Source organism: Primulina tabacum, chromosome 2 (assembly GCF_025594145.1).
Source record: "Primulina tabacum isolate GXHZ01 chromosome 2, ASM2559414v2, whole genome shotgun sequence".
Taxonomy (NCBI): Eukaryota; Viridiplantae; Streptophyta; class Magnoliopsida; order Lamiales; family Gesneriaceae; genus Primulina; species Primulina tabacum.
In genome coordinates, this window is record NC_134551.1 from 10,405,408 (window position 1) to 10,426,265 (window position 20,858).

Genomic DNA, 20,858 nt, shown 5'->3' on the forward strand with positions numbered 1-20,858 from the left:
AATTCAAATTCAACCACTAATTTGTGCGCTTTCTTAATTGTTGGCTGTCTACATTATTTGTTGTAAGTAGTACCTTCATGTGGTTGTCGAACAAACGAATTTTAGGTGAAATTTCATCGGCAAATATTAATACAAGCATGTTTAAAGAGAGAGTAGATAAAGATGGGAAAAAAAATTGAAGAGATAAATTCCACCAACTTGCAAGATTCTCAAGATTTGTAGAATAGTACTTCTTGATGATATTTGAACATGTTTATCAACTATATATTACAACCTTAATTTACGTACAAATTGATAAGAGTGTGATAATGTTTGGTGGTTGTTTCAAGCTGCAAGCTCCTATATCTAATGCTATGTCTGTAAGTAATCCTATATATATATATATATATATATATATATATATATATATATATATATCTTCAACCTTTGTAATTATTATTATTATTAGTATTTTTCGAGAATCAACTTTACTATTTACACATGTTCATATGGATTAATTACTAGAAATTAAGAAATTTAGAGAGTACAACTTTTTGAATGTATAGATTGTGGAGCTTTTGGTCCATATGGATTGCGAAGGATGCCAGAAAAGGATACGAAGAGCTATCTCTAAATTGGATGGCAAGGGTTTTGCCTCTACATCACCATTCGATCGGGTTTAATTTAAACCATTTTTTAAAAATTATTTATTTTGAGTTTAAGGAACAAAAAACTGCCCAAATAATTGAATATGATCGACTGCTCTCAATTCATCACCCGACACAATCAGAAATTTGAAAATATAGTTGCCATCAACCACGTTTTAAGTCTATACAATGCATGTACAGAAACTATTCGAAAATTATATTCTTAAATGAATCAAACATACAAATATGTCATTCATCATATCATCGCGCGCAATCCTTGTAAAAAAATCCAAGTTTTTCGTCCCAAAATTCCAGATTGTTTAACCATACAACTTTGAAATCAATGATACATAATATAATGCAGGTGTTGATAGCTTAGAGATAGACATGGACAGGCAGAAAGTGACCGTGACGGGATATGTTGACAAGAGGAGAGTCCTAAAACTTGTTAGAAGAACCGGAAGAAAGGCTGAGTTTTGGCCATTTCCGTATGATTCTGAATACTACCCTTATGCATCTCAATATTTGGATGAATCCAATTTCGCTTCCTCTTACAATTACTACACCCATGGATACAACGAGAGTACGCACGGCTACTTCCCTCAGCTCCCGTACCAAACCATCGACGACAGGATCACGTATAGTTTCAGTGAAGAAAATGTTCATGCTTGCATGATCATGTAGTACTTTTTATATCATTATGTAACATATATGACTTCATATATGTACTCTCTTATATATATATATACATAAATGGTGTTCTATCTTATCATGTTCTATGCATGTATCAATCATCTATTCACTCATTTAGATGATGATATGTGCATGCTCACTTCAAATATACTCTAAGAATACACTTCGTTTAGAATAAAAGTCGTAAAAAATCTCTATGTTTGGGGTCATAGCTTGTTTCCATTATATATTATCTTGTGCATCCGGATATATACATTAACTATAATTAGGGTGATATATCGTATCGTATCGAATTGAAAACCATATATTGTACAGAAAAATTACTGTATAAGAAAATATATATCGATACCATAAGTACATATAACTAGCATACTGATTATACCAAAATTTTGCGGCATTTCAGTAAGGCATCGTATATACCGTTTTATAATGGAAAAACCCTTATATATTTTAATTTTATTACTTCATTGTTTAAAAGTATTATGTATTTTTAATTTCTATATATTGTTTCGGTATTTCGGAATATATTGTTTCGATATTTTGGTATATTCCGAAATTTTTCAAATTTCATAATGTTACCGTACAAAAAATTTCGGTATCATTACCATAACATACCGAAATATTCGATATACCAAAAATTTCGATAAATTCTGTATTTCTCGATATGATAACTACGATATACGAAGTTTCGATATTTTTTTCCCACCCTAACTATAATGCTGTGCTCTTTGAGGTGTATTGATACCCCACAATTAAAGTATGGAGAATAAGAATAATTAGTGCATTATTTTTTCACCTGATCATAATCAAATGATCTATTTAGAACAAAGATAAAATGGATGCGGGAGGGAATCAAGACATTCATACAAACATTTAAAGAATATTATTGGAAGGAAACTGATAAAACTATGTGATACCCCCGGAAGGGAAAGAACCCGGGCCATCTTGGGACTCGAGCAGAAGAACATTACCGAGAGCAAGAGGAAGCTAGGAATTGGACCAGTATGAGTGAAGGAAGTGCTTTTCTGAAAAAGTCATCCCTGAGTTCGCAGAAACAGCTGATCAGGGCTAACAAAAGCTCGAGTGAACCTGGGCTCCTGTCTCAACTCGGGCCGTGTAAGAAGACCTAGAGGACCAGTGTAAGATGGACCGATCCATTTGTAAACTCTATCACCGTAATTAGTAGTTCTTTTGTGAGATGATCTCATATATCAATTCTGCCTATATTTACAATAATATGTAATGTTTTGGTATAAAAATTAATATTTTTTTATGGGTGATCTAAATAGAAAATCACTCTCACAAATTTGACTCGTGAGACCGTCTCACAAAAGTTTTTGTGTACCAAAATACTGTGCATTACAAATTAAAGTTTCAGCTTCTCACTAAGTAATTAGTTACTTACAAGTTACAATGTATTGATAAGATAATTATCAGTTGTGAAGTTACTTACCAAACGACAATTTTATACTTCATTAATTATCAAGTAACTGGGTCACACTTAAAGTATATATCCTTTGTATAAATACACAAAACGTAGTTGTACTTTAAATTAGTTAGGTTTGTATTAAATGATTAATAATCAATTAAATTAATTTTTTAATATATCTAATGTTTCTGTATATTGTATAAAAACATTCTTTACACAATATCTATGACATTCAGTTTTGAAAACTATTATCGATTTTTATAAGCTAATTTGTTAATTAATGAATATATCGGCTTCTGTGTACAGATCTATAATAATCATGTGAACCTGCCTTTGTTCTTGCACACATTATTGTTAGTTAGTATTTGTTAATTAGTGTTAGTCATTAACACACACATAGCCATAAAGTGTTGTAAGAAATAACACGCTTTTCTTCTTGTATATAAACTCAGTAAAGCTACAAGCCATTACATAAGATTTGTGAAATAAAGTGAGACGGTTTTCCCTCCACATTGTTGTATTCAACATGGTATCAGAGCGATGAAATGATCAACTCGCTTCAGAATTCAATTGAGATTGATTTCAGGAAGTCTTCTTCAGCTAGGATTGAATAGCGCGGAGGAATTTCAATTGCAATGGCCGTGAATCCTAATTTCAACGATCCGATGTTTCTCCACCCTTCGGACACCCCAGGTATGAATCTTTTCACCGATCAATTGATAGGCACTGAGAATTATGGTGTGTGGAGTCGCACAATGTTGATTGCACTGCGTGCGAAAAATAAAATTGGATTCATTGATGGCACGTGTATGCGTCCGATCACTGGATCTTCTACACTACAACAATGGGAGAGGTGTAATGCTTTGGTGCTATCATGGATCATCAAGACAGTTTCCAAGGATATATTTCGAGGTATCGTATATGCCACTGAAGCCTCTGTGGTGTGGTCTGATTTAAAGGAACAATTTGATAAGGTGAATGGATTGCGGATCTTTGCCTTGCATCGAGAAATTGAAAGGCTCACACAAGGAGAGAGTACAATTTCAGTTTATTTTTGCAAATTGAAACAGTTGTGGGATGAATACTCTTCCTTAGTGACTTTACCTTCTTGTGAATGCGCGACTGCTCGGAAATACCTGGAACATGAAAATCAACAACGACTTCTTCAGTTTTTAATGGGATTAAATGAAAGCTACCTTCAGATTCGAAGTCAAATCCTCATGACGACTCCTCTACCATCTGTAGGACAAGCGTTTTCAATAATCTCTCAAGAGGAATCTCATCGAGCTATACTCTCTGTAGATGCTCCAGCTGCTGTATTTTTTTCTCATCAAAATCGTCGATACCCACAGCAAAAGGAAATTCTCAAGTGCGACTATTGCAATTGGAACGGTCACACGCGAGCTACTTGTTATAGGCTCAATGGATATCCTCCAGGTCATAAAATGTTCAAACCTCAAGGAAAGGGTGTCCCTCAGAAAGCTGTGAAGACTAACAAGCAGCAATTTGATGCGAATATGGTTGAACGTGACTCGTCTGGCATACCAACAGAAACAGCTCGTGATGCTCAAATCTTCAGTCAAGCTCAATACGCTGAGATTTTAAAGCTGCTGGGAAGATGCAATGCAGAATCCCCTCATGAACCTATGGTTAATATGGCAGGTACAGGGCAGAAAAGCTCTTTATTATTGTCTCAATTGACAAAGGTTCCTTGGATTATTGATACTGGGGCAAATGAGCACATGGTAGGAGATTCATTGGTCTTGCAAAATTCTAAATCCATAGCCGATTCTTCTGGGACAGTTGGTTTGCCTAATGGTAGTAAGATTTCCATTAGTAAATCAGGTTCTTTAGCCCTCACAGACTCACTTATACTGAACAAAGTCCTGCAAATTCCTGATTTTCGATTCAATCTACTTTCTGTTTCTAAACTCACCAAAGAGCATCAATGTTTTGTTACATTTTACCCCCAATTTTGTGTATTTCATGACCTCAAAACTGGCGAGATAATGGGGATTGGTAGAGAACGCAATGGACTTTATCACTTGGACAACACCAATGACTTACACTCTAGTTTTTCTTCCTTATCTCATGATTTTGCCGCTAGTCTTAAGTTTCGATGTAATACATTGACAGTTGATAATGCACTAGCTTGTTCTTCAGTAAGTGATTTCTTTTGGCATAAACGTCTGGGTCATATATCTGTTGATAGAATGAAACTTTTACCTTTCATATCTAAATGTGATTCTATGCCTCATTGCTCTATATGTCCACAATCCAAACAAAACCCGCCTACGTTTTCCACATGCAAGTACTTCTAAAACTTCTTGTCCCTTTGAATTATTGCATGTGGATATTTGGGGACCTTTCAAAACACCCACATACAATGGAGAAAGGCATTTTCTTACCATAGTTGATGATTTTTCTAGAGGGACTTGGGTATTTTTGATGCATTTCAAGCTTGATGTCTTACGCATTCTTAAGAATTTTTTCTTACTCATACGAAACTAGTTCAGCATGTCAGCTAAAGTTATTCGCACTGATAATGCATCTGATTTCTTTAAGCTGAAATACACGGTTTTGTTTCAATCTCTTGGCATCGTACACCAAAGTTCTTGTCCATACACACCACAACAAAATGGTATTGTGGAACATAAGCATCGACACATCTTAAACATAGCTAGGGCCTTGAGATTTCAGTCATCCCTTCCATTAAAGTTTTGGGGTGACTGTGTTTTGACAACGGTCTACTTAATTAACCGCACTCCTACCCCTTTCCTCGAAAACAAAACACCACATGAAATCTTATTTCATAAGGTTCCATCATTGCTCACCTCCGAGTGTTTGGTTGTTTGTGTTATGCTACCAGTCTAACTATTCAACACAAACTGTCCCCTAGAGCTTTGTCATGTGCTTTCTTGGGATATTCGAATACACCAAAGGGATATAAGTTGCTCAACCTTCACACCAATAAGATATTCTTCTCGAGAGATGTGGTGTTTCATGAGGGAGTGTTTCCCTTTTTTTAGCCTACCCAGCTGTCTCCCATATTTCCCCATGATCCTATCGTTGATCAAGATCAAATTTCATCTTATCAACCTGCTGTTCCTGAACCAAACCTCCCACTTCCTCGAAGATCATCTAGACTCACAACACCACCTATTTGGACTAAAGACTACACATGTCCCACCTTGCCACACAGTCATTTAGCCAAGTCCAACTATCCTATCTCAGATTATCTTACATATTCGAGATTCCATTCAGCTTATCAAAGTTTTTTGGCATTCATTTCTTCTGAAAAGGAACCTCAATACTATCATGAAGCTATCACTGATCCTAGGTGGCAAAAGGCTATGGATTTGGAACTTACAGCCCTTGAATCTAATCATACATGGGATGTTGTTACCTTTCCTGTCAACAAGAAAGCAATAGGATGTAAATGGGTATACAAAATTAAGCACAAACCTGATGGCACCGTGGATAGATTCAAGGCAAGGCTCGTGGCAAAGGGATATACACAACAACATGGCATTGACTAACACGACACATTTTCACCCACGGCTAAGATTGTGACCATCAGATGTATGTTGAATCTGGCAGCGGTTAGGTGCTGGAATTTACACCAAATGGATGTCACGAATGCGTTTCTTCAAGGAGATTTAGATGAGGAAGTATATATGGATCTACCTTTGGGTTTTAGAAAAAAAGGGGAGTCCAAAGTTTGCTTGCTAAAGAAATCATTATATGGGCTAAAACAGGCTTCGAGGAAATGGAATCATAAGTTCTCCAGCATCATGAAAGCTGCTGGTTTTGTTCAGTCGCAACATGACCACTCTTTGTTTATTAAACAAACTGCTGGTTGCATAATCTTATTGCTTATGTATGTCGATGACATCATAATAACATGTGATAATGATGCCTCTATCGAGGAGCTGAAGATCTTTCTTCATTCCAGGATACTTAGGTCCATTACGATATTTCTTAGGATACTGCTGGATTCCAGTATGTATAAGCGAATTGTGAGAAAGTTGATATATCTCACTGTCACTTAGACCCGATCTCTGCTCTGTGGTGCAGAATCTCAGTCAATTCCTACATTCACCCTAGAAATCTCATATGGCAGCGGCTATTCGAGTTGTGAGGTACCTCAAAGCCATGCCTGGTTCGGGTATCTTGTTATCTGCCCACAATGATCTTTCCTTGTCAGCATACTGCGATTCTGATTGGGCTGCATGCCCTATGTCTCGAAGATCACTAACAGGTTATTGTGTAAAGCTAGGAGATTCGTTGGTGTCATGGAAGACTAAGAAACAAAGCACCGTTTCTCGTTCATCTGCTGAAGCGGAGTATAGGACGATGGCTACTACTTCATGTGAAATTGTATAGATTATTGGATTACTTTCGCGATATGGGAGTATGCATTACAGACCCTGCCATTTTGTATTGTGATAACATTGGCAGCAATGCACATTGCTGCCAACCCACTTTATCACGAGCGAACGAAACATATTGAAATCGATTGCCATTTGATACGCGAAAAGATCCAAGCCAAACTGCTCAAAACTTCTTATGTTCGTACAAGTGATCAGCTTGCGGATATTTTCACCAAGAGCTTGGGAAAGGATCAACATGCATACTTAATGTCCAAGATTGGTGTTTTAAATCTCCACCAATCTTGAGGGGAGTGTTAGTTAGTATTTGTTAATTAATGTTAGTCATTAACACACACATAGGCATAAAGTGTTATAAGAAATAACACGCTTTTCTTCTTGTATATAAACTCTGTAAAGCTACAAGCCATTACATAAGATTTGTGAAATAAAGTGAGACGGATTTTCCCTCCACATCGTTGTATTCAACAATTATTAAATGTTAGCAATTAATTTTCGTTTATGACAATTAAAAGGCAAATCATCCACGACAATAAATCATATATATATATATTAAATGCTAACATTAGCATTTAATTTTGGTTTACGACAAACAGAAGGCAAATCATCCCACGACAATAAATTGAAATGGATCCAAGATTCATAATGACCAAGGAAATAAGAGGGCAATTAATTACTCATATTTTGAAAAGAATGAGCAAAATGAACTTCTAACTTGACGCCTATTTTGGGAATTTTTTAAATAATCCAAATTGAGTCTTGGTTTGTTGCTTTTTTTATATATATTTTTATTTTTGATCATATTTTCGCTTGAACGTTGATGTTCCGCTTAGACACATCAATATTTTCGACATTACGTTAACACTTCAACAAAATAAGATTAAAAACCAAAAAAACTAAAGGATCAAAACTCAATTTTGACTTAATTAAAAGACCAAAATGGGGATATTAGCTAACATCAAAGATATTCCCATGTTACTTTGCAAGCTACATCTAGATATTCCCTAGTAATTTTGCAAATTCGACTTAATCATAAATGGATTCGGAATTTGCGTTTTTTTTCCCCTAATAAGGACTCTGGATTTGAAACAACAGAAAAATAGAAAGTTATATATATATTAAGCCAATTTTAATTATTTGAGCATTAAAAAAATAAATTTCTAGTTTTGATATACAGTACACCAATTTTAATTATTTCTGAAATGCAACAGAATGTAACGATTAAAGGGAAAATAAAGTCAATACAACACACAATATATTATGGTAACAACAAATTTAAAATTCTCTCGAACCATTTTTCCAAAAAAAAAAAAAAACTAGGAATCCCCAAAAGCAGGTTTCTTCCAGTTGAAATCAAGAATTTCTTGGGACCTGAAATGAATTGAAAGAATTGATCCAGATTATGAGAGTACTACTGTACACGTGGTCAAACAGCTGCCAATTACAAAATCTACCACATTCTTATTTTCAACATCAATAAAAGCATGCAATTTGGAGATAGATACCATTTTCCAATTTACTTTTGTGTAATTTGCAGCGCGCGCACACATATATATATATATGCTAATATATATTAATAATATATTCCAATTTATTCTTGAATTACAAGGGAAATACAAAGACTCATAAGTACAAAATACGGTGGATATGATGGGAGAAATTTTCCATATTACCTCAAGAATGAAAAATTTCATTTTGGGGTCAAATTTATAATTTATTTTGTCGGGTATTAATTCTAGAAATAAAGAAAGTCAAATGATTAAAAATTTATCGTTTTTAAATTTTTGAAGAAAAAAATATAATATATGACAATGGATAGAATAGATGATTACTTAGCCAATAACAAAGATTTTGATTCCTATTATCAATATTTTTTTAGACAATTTTGTCACACATAAATTTCTAATATGATTTATTTTATTAATGTAATTTACAAACTATTCCATTAGTTCAGAAAATTATAAATTGCACATAAAAGATCTTGTTTACGAAATTCCCACCATATTAAAACAATATATATATATATATATATATACCTTGAGATAAAATATTATACATATACATCTCTCTCTCGAATGGCGATGATGATCATGGAATTCAGTGCGTGTATATATATCACTTTTGAATTAATATATACTAAAAAAATATGGGATGACGTTTTCAGCTGGAACACAAGTTCCAAGGATAAATTTTCATAAAGTAATAAATGACTTAATAACAGAGGAAAAAAAATAAATGCACGAAGTAAATTATATATAATTAATTACCAGAAAATAGCTTTCTCCATGCTGCAAGCTGTGCACCAGAAATCCATACTCATTGACTTGCAGTGGCATCCCTGACGAATGAAATAACACAAAGTCTCCCCCGAACATTTCCTTAATATCAAAAGGCCCCCTACTCACATCTGTTGCTACTCCATTTACAAACACTGTAATCACTCCTGAAATATAAAATTTATATGAGATATATATGTAATTGATTTGAATTATATATTGTAGTTAATGGTTATATTATTTCGACAAAAAAAATTAAAATTCTGAATATTTTCAACAAATAACTAAATTGTTTAAATTGAAAATTTGAATTTACTCAACTGACTTAAAAAAAATCTACGTTAAACGATACTCATAGAATGCCGTATGCTTTAAATTGCAATTCAAATACATTTTTTACTGTGTGCATATGATTGCAACAAAGGTAGTTTTTATGGAAGTGGGATGAAGTTTGATCTTCCATCTTATAAAAGCTCAATAATTTAGTTGGGGCTGCATATGTTAATTAAAAACAATTGGTTGATAATGAATAATTATATCATGACATGCATGAGATTTTAATATATTTATTAATTTATCACAATTTTCACAGCTACTGTTGCGTGCTAGATTTGATGGTTAAGACATAAGAAATATATATGTACCAGATTGGTATTGCGAATTCGTAGCATCGGAGTGTCCAAAGATTGAGTTTTGGCTGCCAAGTTCTTGAAGTCCCGGATACGAGAAAAAATAATGATCAGTACTAATCCCGCCAGATGAGGAAGAGCCCGAGTCCACCAAACTGCAGGAGCCTGTGTTAATACAAAAAGAATTTGGTGCAAATCCACCAGCTGCCACGGCTCTCTTTTCATTCTGAATCCCCCGCTGCGGCTCTCCCGTGGCGAGGCTTTCCTGGATTTGTCGCTGCCTACGGCGCGACCGGGAGCGGCGGTTCTGGAACCAGTAGAAGACATTGGTGTCGCCGACGGATCCGAACTTCTCGAGCATCTTTCGGATCCTCACAGTCTCGTTTTTGGATGGATTGACCATCCCGCTGTTGAAGATTGATTCAAGAAAGAGGGTTTGTTCGGGCTTTGGCGTCCATCGTGATCCGCACCGGCTCGTGTCTCGGGTCGGTGGAGGCTTCCGCGGCGTGACTCGGACGTGTGGCAGTGTCTTGGGCCTGACTGTACATGTTTATTCAAGAGAACGACGAGTACTTGATACTTAATATTTGGAGTAATCAAGGGTTACTAGCTAGCTAGAGTATTTAAAGACCAGCTACGTGTTGATATCAAATAATATTAGGAATATTGAGACTGACAATAAGAGTGAATGATTGATTTGTAATATCTCGTATTAATCATTTTCTGAACGATGTATAGAACATATAACTAGTATTAATATTTTTTAAAATAAGCACAAGAGTTGTTACATGAAATATAAGAGTATATCTCTTGCTATACGATCTTACGAATTTTTATTTATGAGACGGGTCAATCCTACCGATATTCACAATAAAAAGTAATATTCTTAGCATAAAAAATAATATTTTTTCATGGATGACCCAAATAAGAGATATGTCTCACAAAATACGATCCGTAAAACCGTCTCAAACAAGTTTTTGTCAAATATTAAATAAATGGATAATTATGGGAATGACATGTACGTGTTGTGTGTAGTATTAGAACATTTTATTATACAACAAAATAATTGAATTTAACACACAATTATTCTTGATGAATAACATAAGAGAATTAATCATGCACAAATATACAAACTTATGCGGTGCCTCAAGGCAAAAGATTCACTAAAAAAGTGCTTCAAAACCCTAATCACAAAAATAACCAAATAACAAGGGATACAACTCTGTGAAGCCTAAATTCTCTTTGATTAACAACACTCTAATCAGCACTGTTATTAGGTGTTGTGTATGTTTGTCTTCAACACTCCACGACAACATAACAATAAGCATTGGCTTGAGCAATTGATATCTTCGAAGTAAATCACTAACTCCCGTGCTTACTGTCCTTCGACATCTATATTAATCAATCAATCTCAACATCTATCCACTCTTATTTATAAGTTTTTTTTGCCCTATATATTTTTCTGTGAATAGATACCTACAAAATATAGAAACAAGAGTTTAATTAGGAATCAAACTTTTTAAAATAAGAATATCATATCTAGACTTAGTATAGATCTTATCATAAATATCAGTAATCTAGAAAGACAAACTCTATATTTTAATGAACATTATTTATCAAAAAGGAAATATCATTCAAGAATAAATTATTCTGCCAATCTCTTTTTTTTTTTTTTTTGCTGTTTTGGATAACACAAAAAAAATGTTAATCAGCAGAACTCCCCCTGAGTTAGATCATATTTCCCCCCTGAATTTAGCCATGATAGATGAGATGTTTTTAGCAGTGTTGCAACACGAGACTACAACTGTAGAACCTAAAATCAGTACACGTAAAACCCATGCAATTATTTAAATGGTTAAATCATTTATTTTAATTTAAAACGAGTTTTAACCATGCATGATTTATTTAAATGCATTATTTTAAATTAATTATGTAACGTACCGTACTTTTACTACTTAAATTTGCGGAAAAAATTTAAAATTTTCTTAAATAAATCGTGAACCTTCAAAGTTTGATAAAACAACTGTTCATCCTCAAAATTGTTGCAACAGAAAAATCTCAAAATGATGTTTACCAAAAGTATTTGCTCGAACCTCAAACGGTAACACAAAATCAGAGTAATTAAACATTTTCATAAAACTAAAACTTGGCGGTCCTCGGGTCTAACCTCCTACTCAGTCCAAGCCTGCCCCTTGGTCACCACCTCCTGTCTCCTCATGATCATCCACACCTGCATCGATCAAGTCTAGTGAGTCTAAATACTCAACACGTATAAACTGGGAGTAACAAATAATACGTAATAAAACTACATGCAACTTTAAAATAGAACATACATACTTGAAACATGAACTTACACTTGAACTTGAACTTACGTACATAACTTAGACGTGCCATAACGTGAAAACTTTCATAAACATGCTTGCATACTTATACATACATAAACATACATGAACTTCATTATTTTGCGTAGAGGCAGGTTTCAAAGCAAGTGACCCAAAACATAATTCGCCTGATCATGACTAAACCACAGTACTGGGCTGACATGGACGAATCCACTGCCATATACATGAGATCCCCGTTCATGCTTTAACGAGCGGATTGGTCCCCGTTTATTATTTAACGCTTTCCAATCCTGATCTAAACCCGTTCATGCTTTAACGGCGTGGGTTGATCCCCGTTCATGATTTAACGATTTCCAACCCCATACATACATTGGTCACAAGACATTTAGCATACCTCAAAAACTTGAAAATATTTTCTTGCTCGTCGACATACTTACTTGGCGTTGAGGGATTCGTTGGATTTCATTTGGGGCCGCTGCTGCACATACTAACATGAATTCTTAGATACTTAACTTGCATAGCTTAGACGTAGGCATACGTGCTCACCCCTGAATTCAATAAATAACTTATGACATTCTAGAACACTCGGGATTTGACCTATTTTAAAATTATCGTACTAACCCAAGACATGAAACTCCCAAAACACAATTAGAATTTCCCAAGATATATGAAGTACACGGGCCCCGTGCCTGGGTCCGTGTATGGATCCATGTAGGTTCGCAAAAGAAATGCTCGAAAAGAAGTAAGGATACTGGACCCCAGTGCAAGGGTCCGTCTAGACTCGGTTTACTGACATTAAGGAGGAAACTAAGGGCACGGGCCCCGTGCCAGGATCCGTCGAGGAGTCCGTATAGACTAGGTAAAAGTAAACCAACGGAAAGTCATGTACTCAAAGCTTATTTCTCCAAATTCTACCATCCCGATCATGACTCGACACCTCGAGATCCGTCCTAGAGTGCTAGAACACTCATTCAACTCAAACGAACGTCCCCAAACAACGACGCCCAACTTACAACGCAATTCAACTCATGAACACGAAATTTGACATCAAAATCAATTCCTACGATTTCTAACCCAACCAAGTGCCTAAAGACACGAAACGAAATACCAACGTACACCCCAACATCATTCTCAGTATACCTAAACGCAGCAATAATCACCCATCGATGCCCAACGAAGCCTGCAACTAAGAAAATCTCAAGAACACATCAATAACATAATTTTCTGAAAACGCAGTTTGAGCAGTCCCACGAAAATGATCATAACTCACTCAATGTTTATCCAAATAATTCGAATTTACGGTCAAATCGAAGGTATCGAAAAGTTCTACAATTTTTGTGTTGAAAGTTTCTCTCAAAAACACAACCGAAAAATCGAAGTATTTAAAAAGACAGTAAAAACGTGAATTTAGATCTGAAAATGGTTTCAAAAGTGTTCCAAATATAATTGCTCAAACATCTACGCATCACACATGTATTTTTACGCATAAATAACAACACAACGCATAATATGACGAGATTGATGCAGAAATAACAGAATATACATGCATTTGATGATTAGAAATACCGATATGACAATACTGACACAGGAAGGATGCGAGAGACGATCCAGGACGCTTGTGGCGCTAAAATCCTTGAAGAAAATACACGAAAATTTGCTGGAAGATGGAGAGGGAAGGGGGCGGCTGCAAGGATTCTTAGAACCCTAGGTTTTCTCCTCTCCAAAAATGATAAAAATCTGAATTGAAGTGTGTGTGTGTGTGTTTAGCGTTATTTAGTGTGTGTAAAAGTGTGTGTGTGCATGTGATTAGTAAATTAGGGAGAGTAAAATTTGCTTAATTATTAATTAGTACTAATTTTAAATTACTAACTCTCCCTTAACTTTAAAAAAATCTCTAATTTAAAATAAAATGTGCATGTGCTAGTCGTTTTAAAGTTTTAAAATTCTAAAATTCACCTAATAATTAAATTAGGCTTTAAAATGCTAAAAACTTAATAAATGAGTTAAAATTCCTCAACTTTAACTTAAAATAAAATACCACGTCTAAAATCGCCAAAATCGTCACCGGTCTCTTTTCCTCGATCCCGCCTCGAATAATCGTCTGGAACATGAAACTCGAGAAAATATCTTAACGTGCATCACAAAAACGTAATTAATGCAATTTAAATAAATCATGCATCACTAGGATCATTTTAAATTTAAATAAAATATTTAACAATTTAATTAATGTATGTGTTATACGTGTACTGAATTTGGGCACTACAGTTCCTCCCCCACTTATAAAAATTTCGTTCTCGAAATTAAATCTTACTGAACAACTCCGAGTAGGGAATTATCATATCTGCTTCGGCTTCCCAAGTGGCCTTCTCTACTGATTGTTTTAGCCACCGGACTTTGACCAACTTGGTCAATTTGTTCCGAAGTCTTCGCTCCTGTCTGTCTAGGATTTGGACGGATCTTTCCTCATATGACAGGTTCGGAGCCAACTGTAAAGGTTCATAGCTCAACACGTGCGAAGGATATACTTCCTCAGCATTGAGACATGGAACACGTTGTGCACCCCAGCCAGATTCGACGGAAGGGCAACACGATAGGCTAGTGTCCCAACTCTGTCCAGAATTTCAAACGGTCCAATAAACCTCGGACTGAGCTTGCCTCTCTTTCCAAATCTCATAACACCCTTCATGAGTGCTATCTTTAAAAAACGTGATCGCCTACGGAAAACTCGAGATCTCTTCTCCTCTTATCTGCATAGCTCTTTTGGCGACTCTGGGCGGTCTTCATTCTGTCTCGAATCTTGACGACCACATCTGTAGTCTGCTGAACTATCTCCGGACCAAGTTCTGCTCTTTCACCGACTTCGTACCAATGAATCGGTGATCTGCACTTCCTCCCATGCAATGCCTCGTAGGGAGCCATACCAATTTATATCGGTTATGATAGACCATCAATCATTTGATATCTTGAACCTCAGATAGGCGACGTGTTCACAGCACGTTTTGCTGATTTTCATTTTAACGAGGAAATCTTCCCAATGTTAGGGGAAGAAAAGAAACATACCGAAAAGGAAATTATATGGTATGTATCATCATTGTCACATCTAGATCCAAGAACAAAACAATGTGAAAAAGATGTACAACAAATTGTGCACTTGCAAAGAATAACAAATCTAATACCAGATGCATTTACAGATGCAAAAGGGGTAACTAAATCATATATACATGTTGTAAATGCTCCTGCTCGAATTGAAATTCCAAAGAAACAAATAAAAAAACTCATGATATCGTAAAATGCTTGAAGCGTGGAAGGCCAGTCGGTTCCAAGGATAAAAATCCTCGAAAAATAAAATTCATAGAGAAACACGATGATCATAAAATAGAGAATGATATTCCTGAAGAAACACATGATGATCACAAAATAGAGAATGATGTTCCTGAAAAAACACATGATGATGAAAATGTTCTGTCAGAACCACAAACTGACGAGAATCGTGAAATCTCTATCAATTATATTAATACTGAAAAATTATGGAACTAAAAAGATATAGAAGAAATTGATGATATATTTTCTTATAATGTGGCAATCGACATCATAAATGATAATGAAGATCATGAACCAAAATCTTTTGGTGAATGTAAAAATTGGCAGGATTGGATAAAATAGAAAGATGTCATCCATGTTGAATTGGATTCGCTAAATAAATGTAATGTTTTTGGACCTATAGTCCTTACACCTGAAGGTGCAAAACTTGTTGAATACAAATGAGTTTTTATTCGAAAGCGAAATGAGAAAAATGAAATAGTAAGATATAAAGCTCGACTTGTTGCACAAGGTTTTTCTCAAAGGCCTGGAATTGATTATGAAGAAACGTATTCTCCCGTGATGGATGCAATTACGTTTCAGTATTTGATTAGCTTGGCGGTATTTGAAAATTTAGAAATGCGTCTTATGGATGTTGTGGCAGCTTACTTATATGGATCACTTGATAGTAATATATATATGAAAATCCCTGAATGATTTAAGATGTCTGAAGCACAAAGTTCAAAACTCAGAGAATGTTATTCTGTGAAATTATAAAGATCATTATATGTGTTAAAGCAATCCGGCCGAATGTGGATATAATCGGCTAAGTGAGCACTTGATGAAAAAGGATATGTAAATAATTCAATATGCTCTTGTGTATTCATTAAGAAAACAACATCCGGATGCGTAATTATTGATGTATATGTTGATGATTTAAACATCATTGGAACGAATAAGAAAATTGAAGAAGTTGTATCATACTTGAATGAAGAATTTGAAATGAAGGATATTGGAAAAACCAAGTATTGTCTAGGTTTACAAATTGAACAAAAAGAATTTGGAATATTTGTTCACCAGACAAATTATACTGAAAAGATCCTTAAACGTTTTAATATGGATAAAGTCAAATCTTTTAAGTACTCCAATGGTTGTTAGATCATTAAACATAGAAAATGATTCATTCCGTTCATGTGAAGATGATGAAGATATTCGTGGTCTAAAAGTACCATATCTAAGTGCTATCGGTGCCCTTATGTATCTTACAAATTGTACAAGGCCTGATATATCTTTTGTCATAAATTTATTGGCAAGATTTAGCACATATCCAACAAAAAGACACTAGAACGGAATTAAACATATATTCCGTTATCTACGAGAAACGACAGACTTAGGACTTTTGTATTCAAAAAATGCTAATCCAAGTATAATTGGTTATGTCGATGTTGGATACTTATCTGATCCACACAAGGCACGTTCTCAAACTGGATATGTATTTACTCTTGGAGGCACTGCAATTTCTTGACCGTTCACAGAAACAAACACTCGTAACAACTTCATCAAATCATACCGAGATTATTGCATTACATGAAGCAAGCCTGTTAATGTGTGTGGTTAAAATCAATGACCCAACATATCCAAATCTCATGCGGATTATCATTTGACCGAGAAGTTTGTGATACTATATGAAGATAATGCTGTATGTGTTGGTCAAATGAAAAAAGGATACATAAAAAGCGACGGAACTAAAAATATTCCTCCTAAGTTCTTCGCATTCACCAAGGAGCTTGAGAAGAATAAATATATTGATGTTCGTCACATTCAATCAAGTGAAAACTCATCAGAGCTCTTCACAAAGGCACTTCCTACGACAATATTCAGATAACACATATATAATATTGGGATGCACAATCTACGAAATTTGTGAAGAATTATTCGTGTCAACATGAGGGGGAGTTTACGTGACTGCACTCTTTTCCCTTACTATGGTTTTTATCCCAATTGGTTTTTCCTAGTAAGATTTATAACGAGGCAGTATGAAACACGTAAGGAAGAAAATCATTATGATCATCATCACAAGGGGAGTTTTGAAAATTAATATTCAAAATAGATGTATTGAATATTTGAATGTTGAAAATAAGAGTTGTTAAAATTAGAAATTTGTGTGTGATGATGAAGGTAATGATGTAATTTATTTTTTGGATTATTACCAAAGAAATTCTATAAATAGCCTCACAATTTGTGAAGAAATTCACAATTGAGTTGATATAAAAATATTATAAAGTGTGTAGTTTGATAATTTTGAGAGTTTGATATTTTTACTTTTTTACCATAAATTTTTGTTTTTTCATAACAGTTATCACTTATTATAAATTTGATAAATTATTAATAGTTCGATTCTATAATCCGTATCAAAGTTAATGTCGTGTTTTTTTTAATCTAATGGATAAAAATAAGCACAATTATTGAGAAGAGATTATCAAATTACAATAATTGTTTTTATTAGAAGATCGGTCGACATTTAGAACTTGAGCTGTCGTATAATTTTTAAAAAAATTTAGACACTTTAAAATATTTGATTTATATTAATACTACAAAGTATATTTTTTTATAAAATGACGAATACCATCAAATAGTTTCTTAAAAACATGTCCTTGTTTGCTTGTGCTTCATTTGTAATGCATGATTACAAACATTTACACATGCATTGCCCAAATTATTTAAATAAACTTATTTGGACAGATTAATCAACGGATTGTTGCCATTTAGTTGTTTTGTTTTTCTTTCGAGAAATTATTGCAGCAGTGAGTTGGCGGTCTGAAAACCTGTCAAATTATAGAATATAGTTTTAACTAATTTTAAAAAATAATTTCGATTACCATATTATAAATTTTTAATTATCTTTTACCAACATGGCTTAGCTTGTAGGTCAAACTATAACCGAACTTTGGCTTTAAACACCAGGGCAGAATATTTTTACAAAGGAACCAATATTTATTTAAAAGTTGCATAAATAAATTAAAAATTTGAAATGGCAAACCTTATAAAAAAAAAATTTAATAAAAAATAAATATTTATGAGATATGATTTTTTTAGTTATGTGTTATTATTAATTAAGAACTAAAGATGCCAGGGATTAAAGCTCATACTCGATCACTTCATTTGCTAATTTGGCTTTTCCTAATACAAAAGGAATGCCACAAGCTTGGTTGTTCTTCTCAAGCACTTATCTTATTGTTGGGTTAAATTTGTGCAGATAAAAGTAGTATTGAGATGAGTGACTATCTAGAAAGCTCGGACAATATACTGTTTTAAATTGATGCTTTTATTATATGATCTTGTTGGTTGTGTGAGTTGAAAATAAATATGTGAGATCTTAATGGATAAACGCATGTGATCTTTGATAAAGACAACGCCAACAACAAGAAATGATAAACTATTGGATATTATTGTAAAAAATTACATGAATAACAATAATAATATATTACAATTGAGATAAAGTAGAAATTCAATTAAATAAACATACATAAATAATTGAATAGTGATTAATTTATTGGCTAACTCTAGCAATTGGATGTGAAGTCAAAATATCCACAATCAAACATAAATAAAGTGTTGAACTGGTAGAGTAGTAATTTTTACAAATTATTATTAGATATTCAACAAATGCATAATTTCAATTTATGCCCGTAATCAGTTGAGGTATATGCAGGATATGCATCTACACTCCAGGTCACAAAAAAACTTAAACTTGAAAAAAACATATTGTCAATATCAAGAGGGTGAGACTCATAGTTTATTTAAAACAGATTCGTCACTTCCACGGGGTGCTTGAGGATAGACACAGAAGTCCGGATGCAATGATTTAACCAATAGCAAATTAATCACAAAATCATTACTCCGACGAACATCAAATAAACTTTCACATTATAACCAAAACTTAGCTGATTTCAAATGAAAAACTAGGAATATGAAATGCAAGAGAATGCTTGAATGAGATCTTGAGTGTGTGTGGATTGTGAAAATGAACACATTATTGATAGGCCACAAAAGACAAAGCAAAAGTCATGAGATATTAATTTTTCCAATAAATATTTTATTAATTTTACAATTAACTAAAAAATGAGCAGAATCAAAAGTTTACAATTAACTCAAAATATAGAGAGCCCAAATACACCGATCACATTCATGACCCAAAATTTTAATTTAAATTTAAAATCCAAAATTTCATTTTCCAACATAAATTAGTCTATGAAAGGTGTATGGGCTAATGCGTCTAACATGACGACCTATTTGCACTCAAGTAAGTGTAGTATCTCATGTCTACTCGTCGCTGTGAAACCCCGATTTTTTTTTTCAGAAGATAAAATTTTTATGATAAGCCTAATTTTGGGATAAACCAAGATATAAGATTTGATATGATACTGATACCAGATAAAAATCTAAGATTTGATATGATATTGATACCAGATAAAGACCTAAGATTTGATATGATAATTATCCTAGATTTAAAATTTGATTCAAATTTCAAACACAAGGATAAAATACGATCAAGATAGCAGCCAACCCCTATAAATAGGAGAGCCATGCCATTAGAAATTCACACCTCCATATTTTTGAAATTTCCTCTCTAGTTCTCCCTAGTAATTTTAGAGACTTTGCTCTCTTAGTGTGCCGAGTATCGAAGATTTGAAGTAATCCAGATCCAAGCTCAGTTTCGAATTCCTATCATCACCAGATCTCTTTTTTTTTTCGAATTATTCAAGGTAAGTGGGTTTTTGTTATACTATAATTTGCACACTTTTCCTTCGTAAGTGGGCTTTTGTTATGTATATATTCTTTCGTAAGTGAGTTTTTGTTTGCCACACTTGTTCTTTGAAGTGTTGTGCTTGCGTTTAAAGAAATTATAATTTGTGTACGAATCTCCCTTCAGTTTTTGAAAGTTCGTTCGAGGATAATTCCTTGTTCATGATATATTTTTTTCAAGATTTGTCAAATTATATGTTCAAAGCACTGTTAGGATTCGATTGGATATGGGAAAGAATTTTCGAACTATGACCCTTATACGATGGGATGGTAACTGTTGTACGGCCTCACTCCATAGAGGATTAACATATTGGACATGGCCTCACTCCTTACAGTATTAACATATAGGAGACTGATATCAGAAAC

At 34.0% G+C, this 20,858-nt stretch overlaps 3 protein-coding genes across 5 annotated transcripts; 2 read left to right on the forward strand and 1 right to left on the reverse strand.

Moving 5' to 3' along the window:
- The first annotated feature begins 233 nt into the window (after positions 1 to 233).
- On the forward strand, positions 234 to 1,544 carry LOC142537384 (heavy metal-associated isoprenylated plant protein 30-like). Of its 3 annotated transcripts, none has more exons than XR_012818537.1 (3): positions 234 to 359; positions 546 to 656; positions 991 to 1,230. XR_012818537.1 is itself a non-coding variant. In XM_075642919.1 (3 exons), the coding sequence occupies exons 1-3, from the start codon at positions 237 to 239 to the stop codon at positions 1,308 to 1,310; spliced, it is 519 nt and encodes a 172-aa protein (XP_075499034.1). In that variant the 5' UTR covers positions 234 to 236; the 3' UTR covers positions 1,311 to 1,544. The 3 variants fall into 3 exon arrangements, 1 of the variants encoding a protein (XP_075499034.1); XM_075642919.1 differs by having other exon boundaries at positions 546 to 621; positions 991 to 1,544; XR_012818538.1 differs by lacking the exon at positions 546 to 656 and having other exon boundaries at positions 991 to 1,198.
- A 1,839-nt stretch (positions 1,545 to 3,383) lies between these two features.
- Positions 3,384 to 6,287, forward strand: LOC142537489 (uncharacterized). Its single transcript, XM_075643000.1, has 2 exons — positions 3,384 to 4,910; positions 5,778 to 6,287. The coding sequence occupies exons 1-2, from the start codon at positions 3,384 to 3,386 to the stop codon at positions 6,285 to 6,287; spliced, it is 2,037 nt and encodes a 678-aa protein (XP_075499115.1).
- A 2,065-nt stretch (positions 6,288 to 8,352) lies between these two features.
- On the reverse strand, positions 8,353 to 10,644 carry LOC142537385 (WUSCHEL-related homeobox 11-like). The gene is given in 4 exon segments (XM_075642920.1): positions 8,353 to 8,510; positions 9,407 to 9,582; positions 10,060 to 10,507; positions 10,509 to 10,644. Coding segments are annotated over 4 exon segments (726 nt in total). The 5' UTR covers positions 10,593 to 10,644; the 3' UTR covers positions 8,353 to 8,492.
- Positions 10,645 to 20,858: the final 10,214 nt, after the last annotated feature.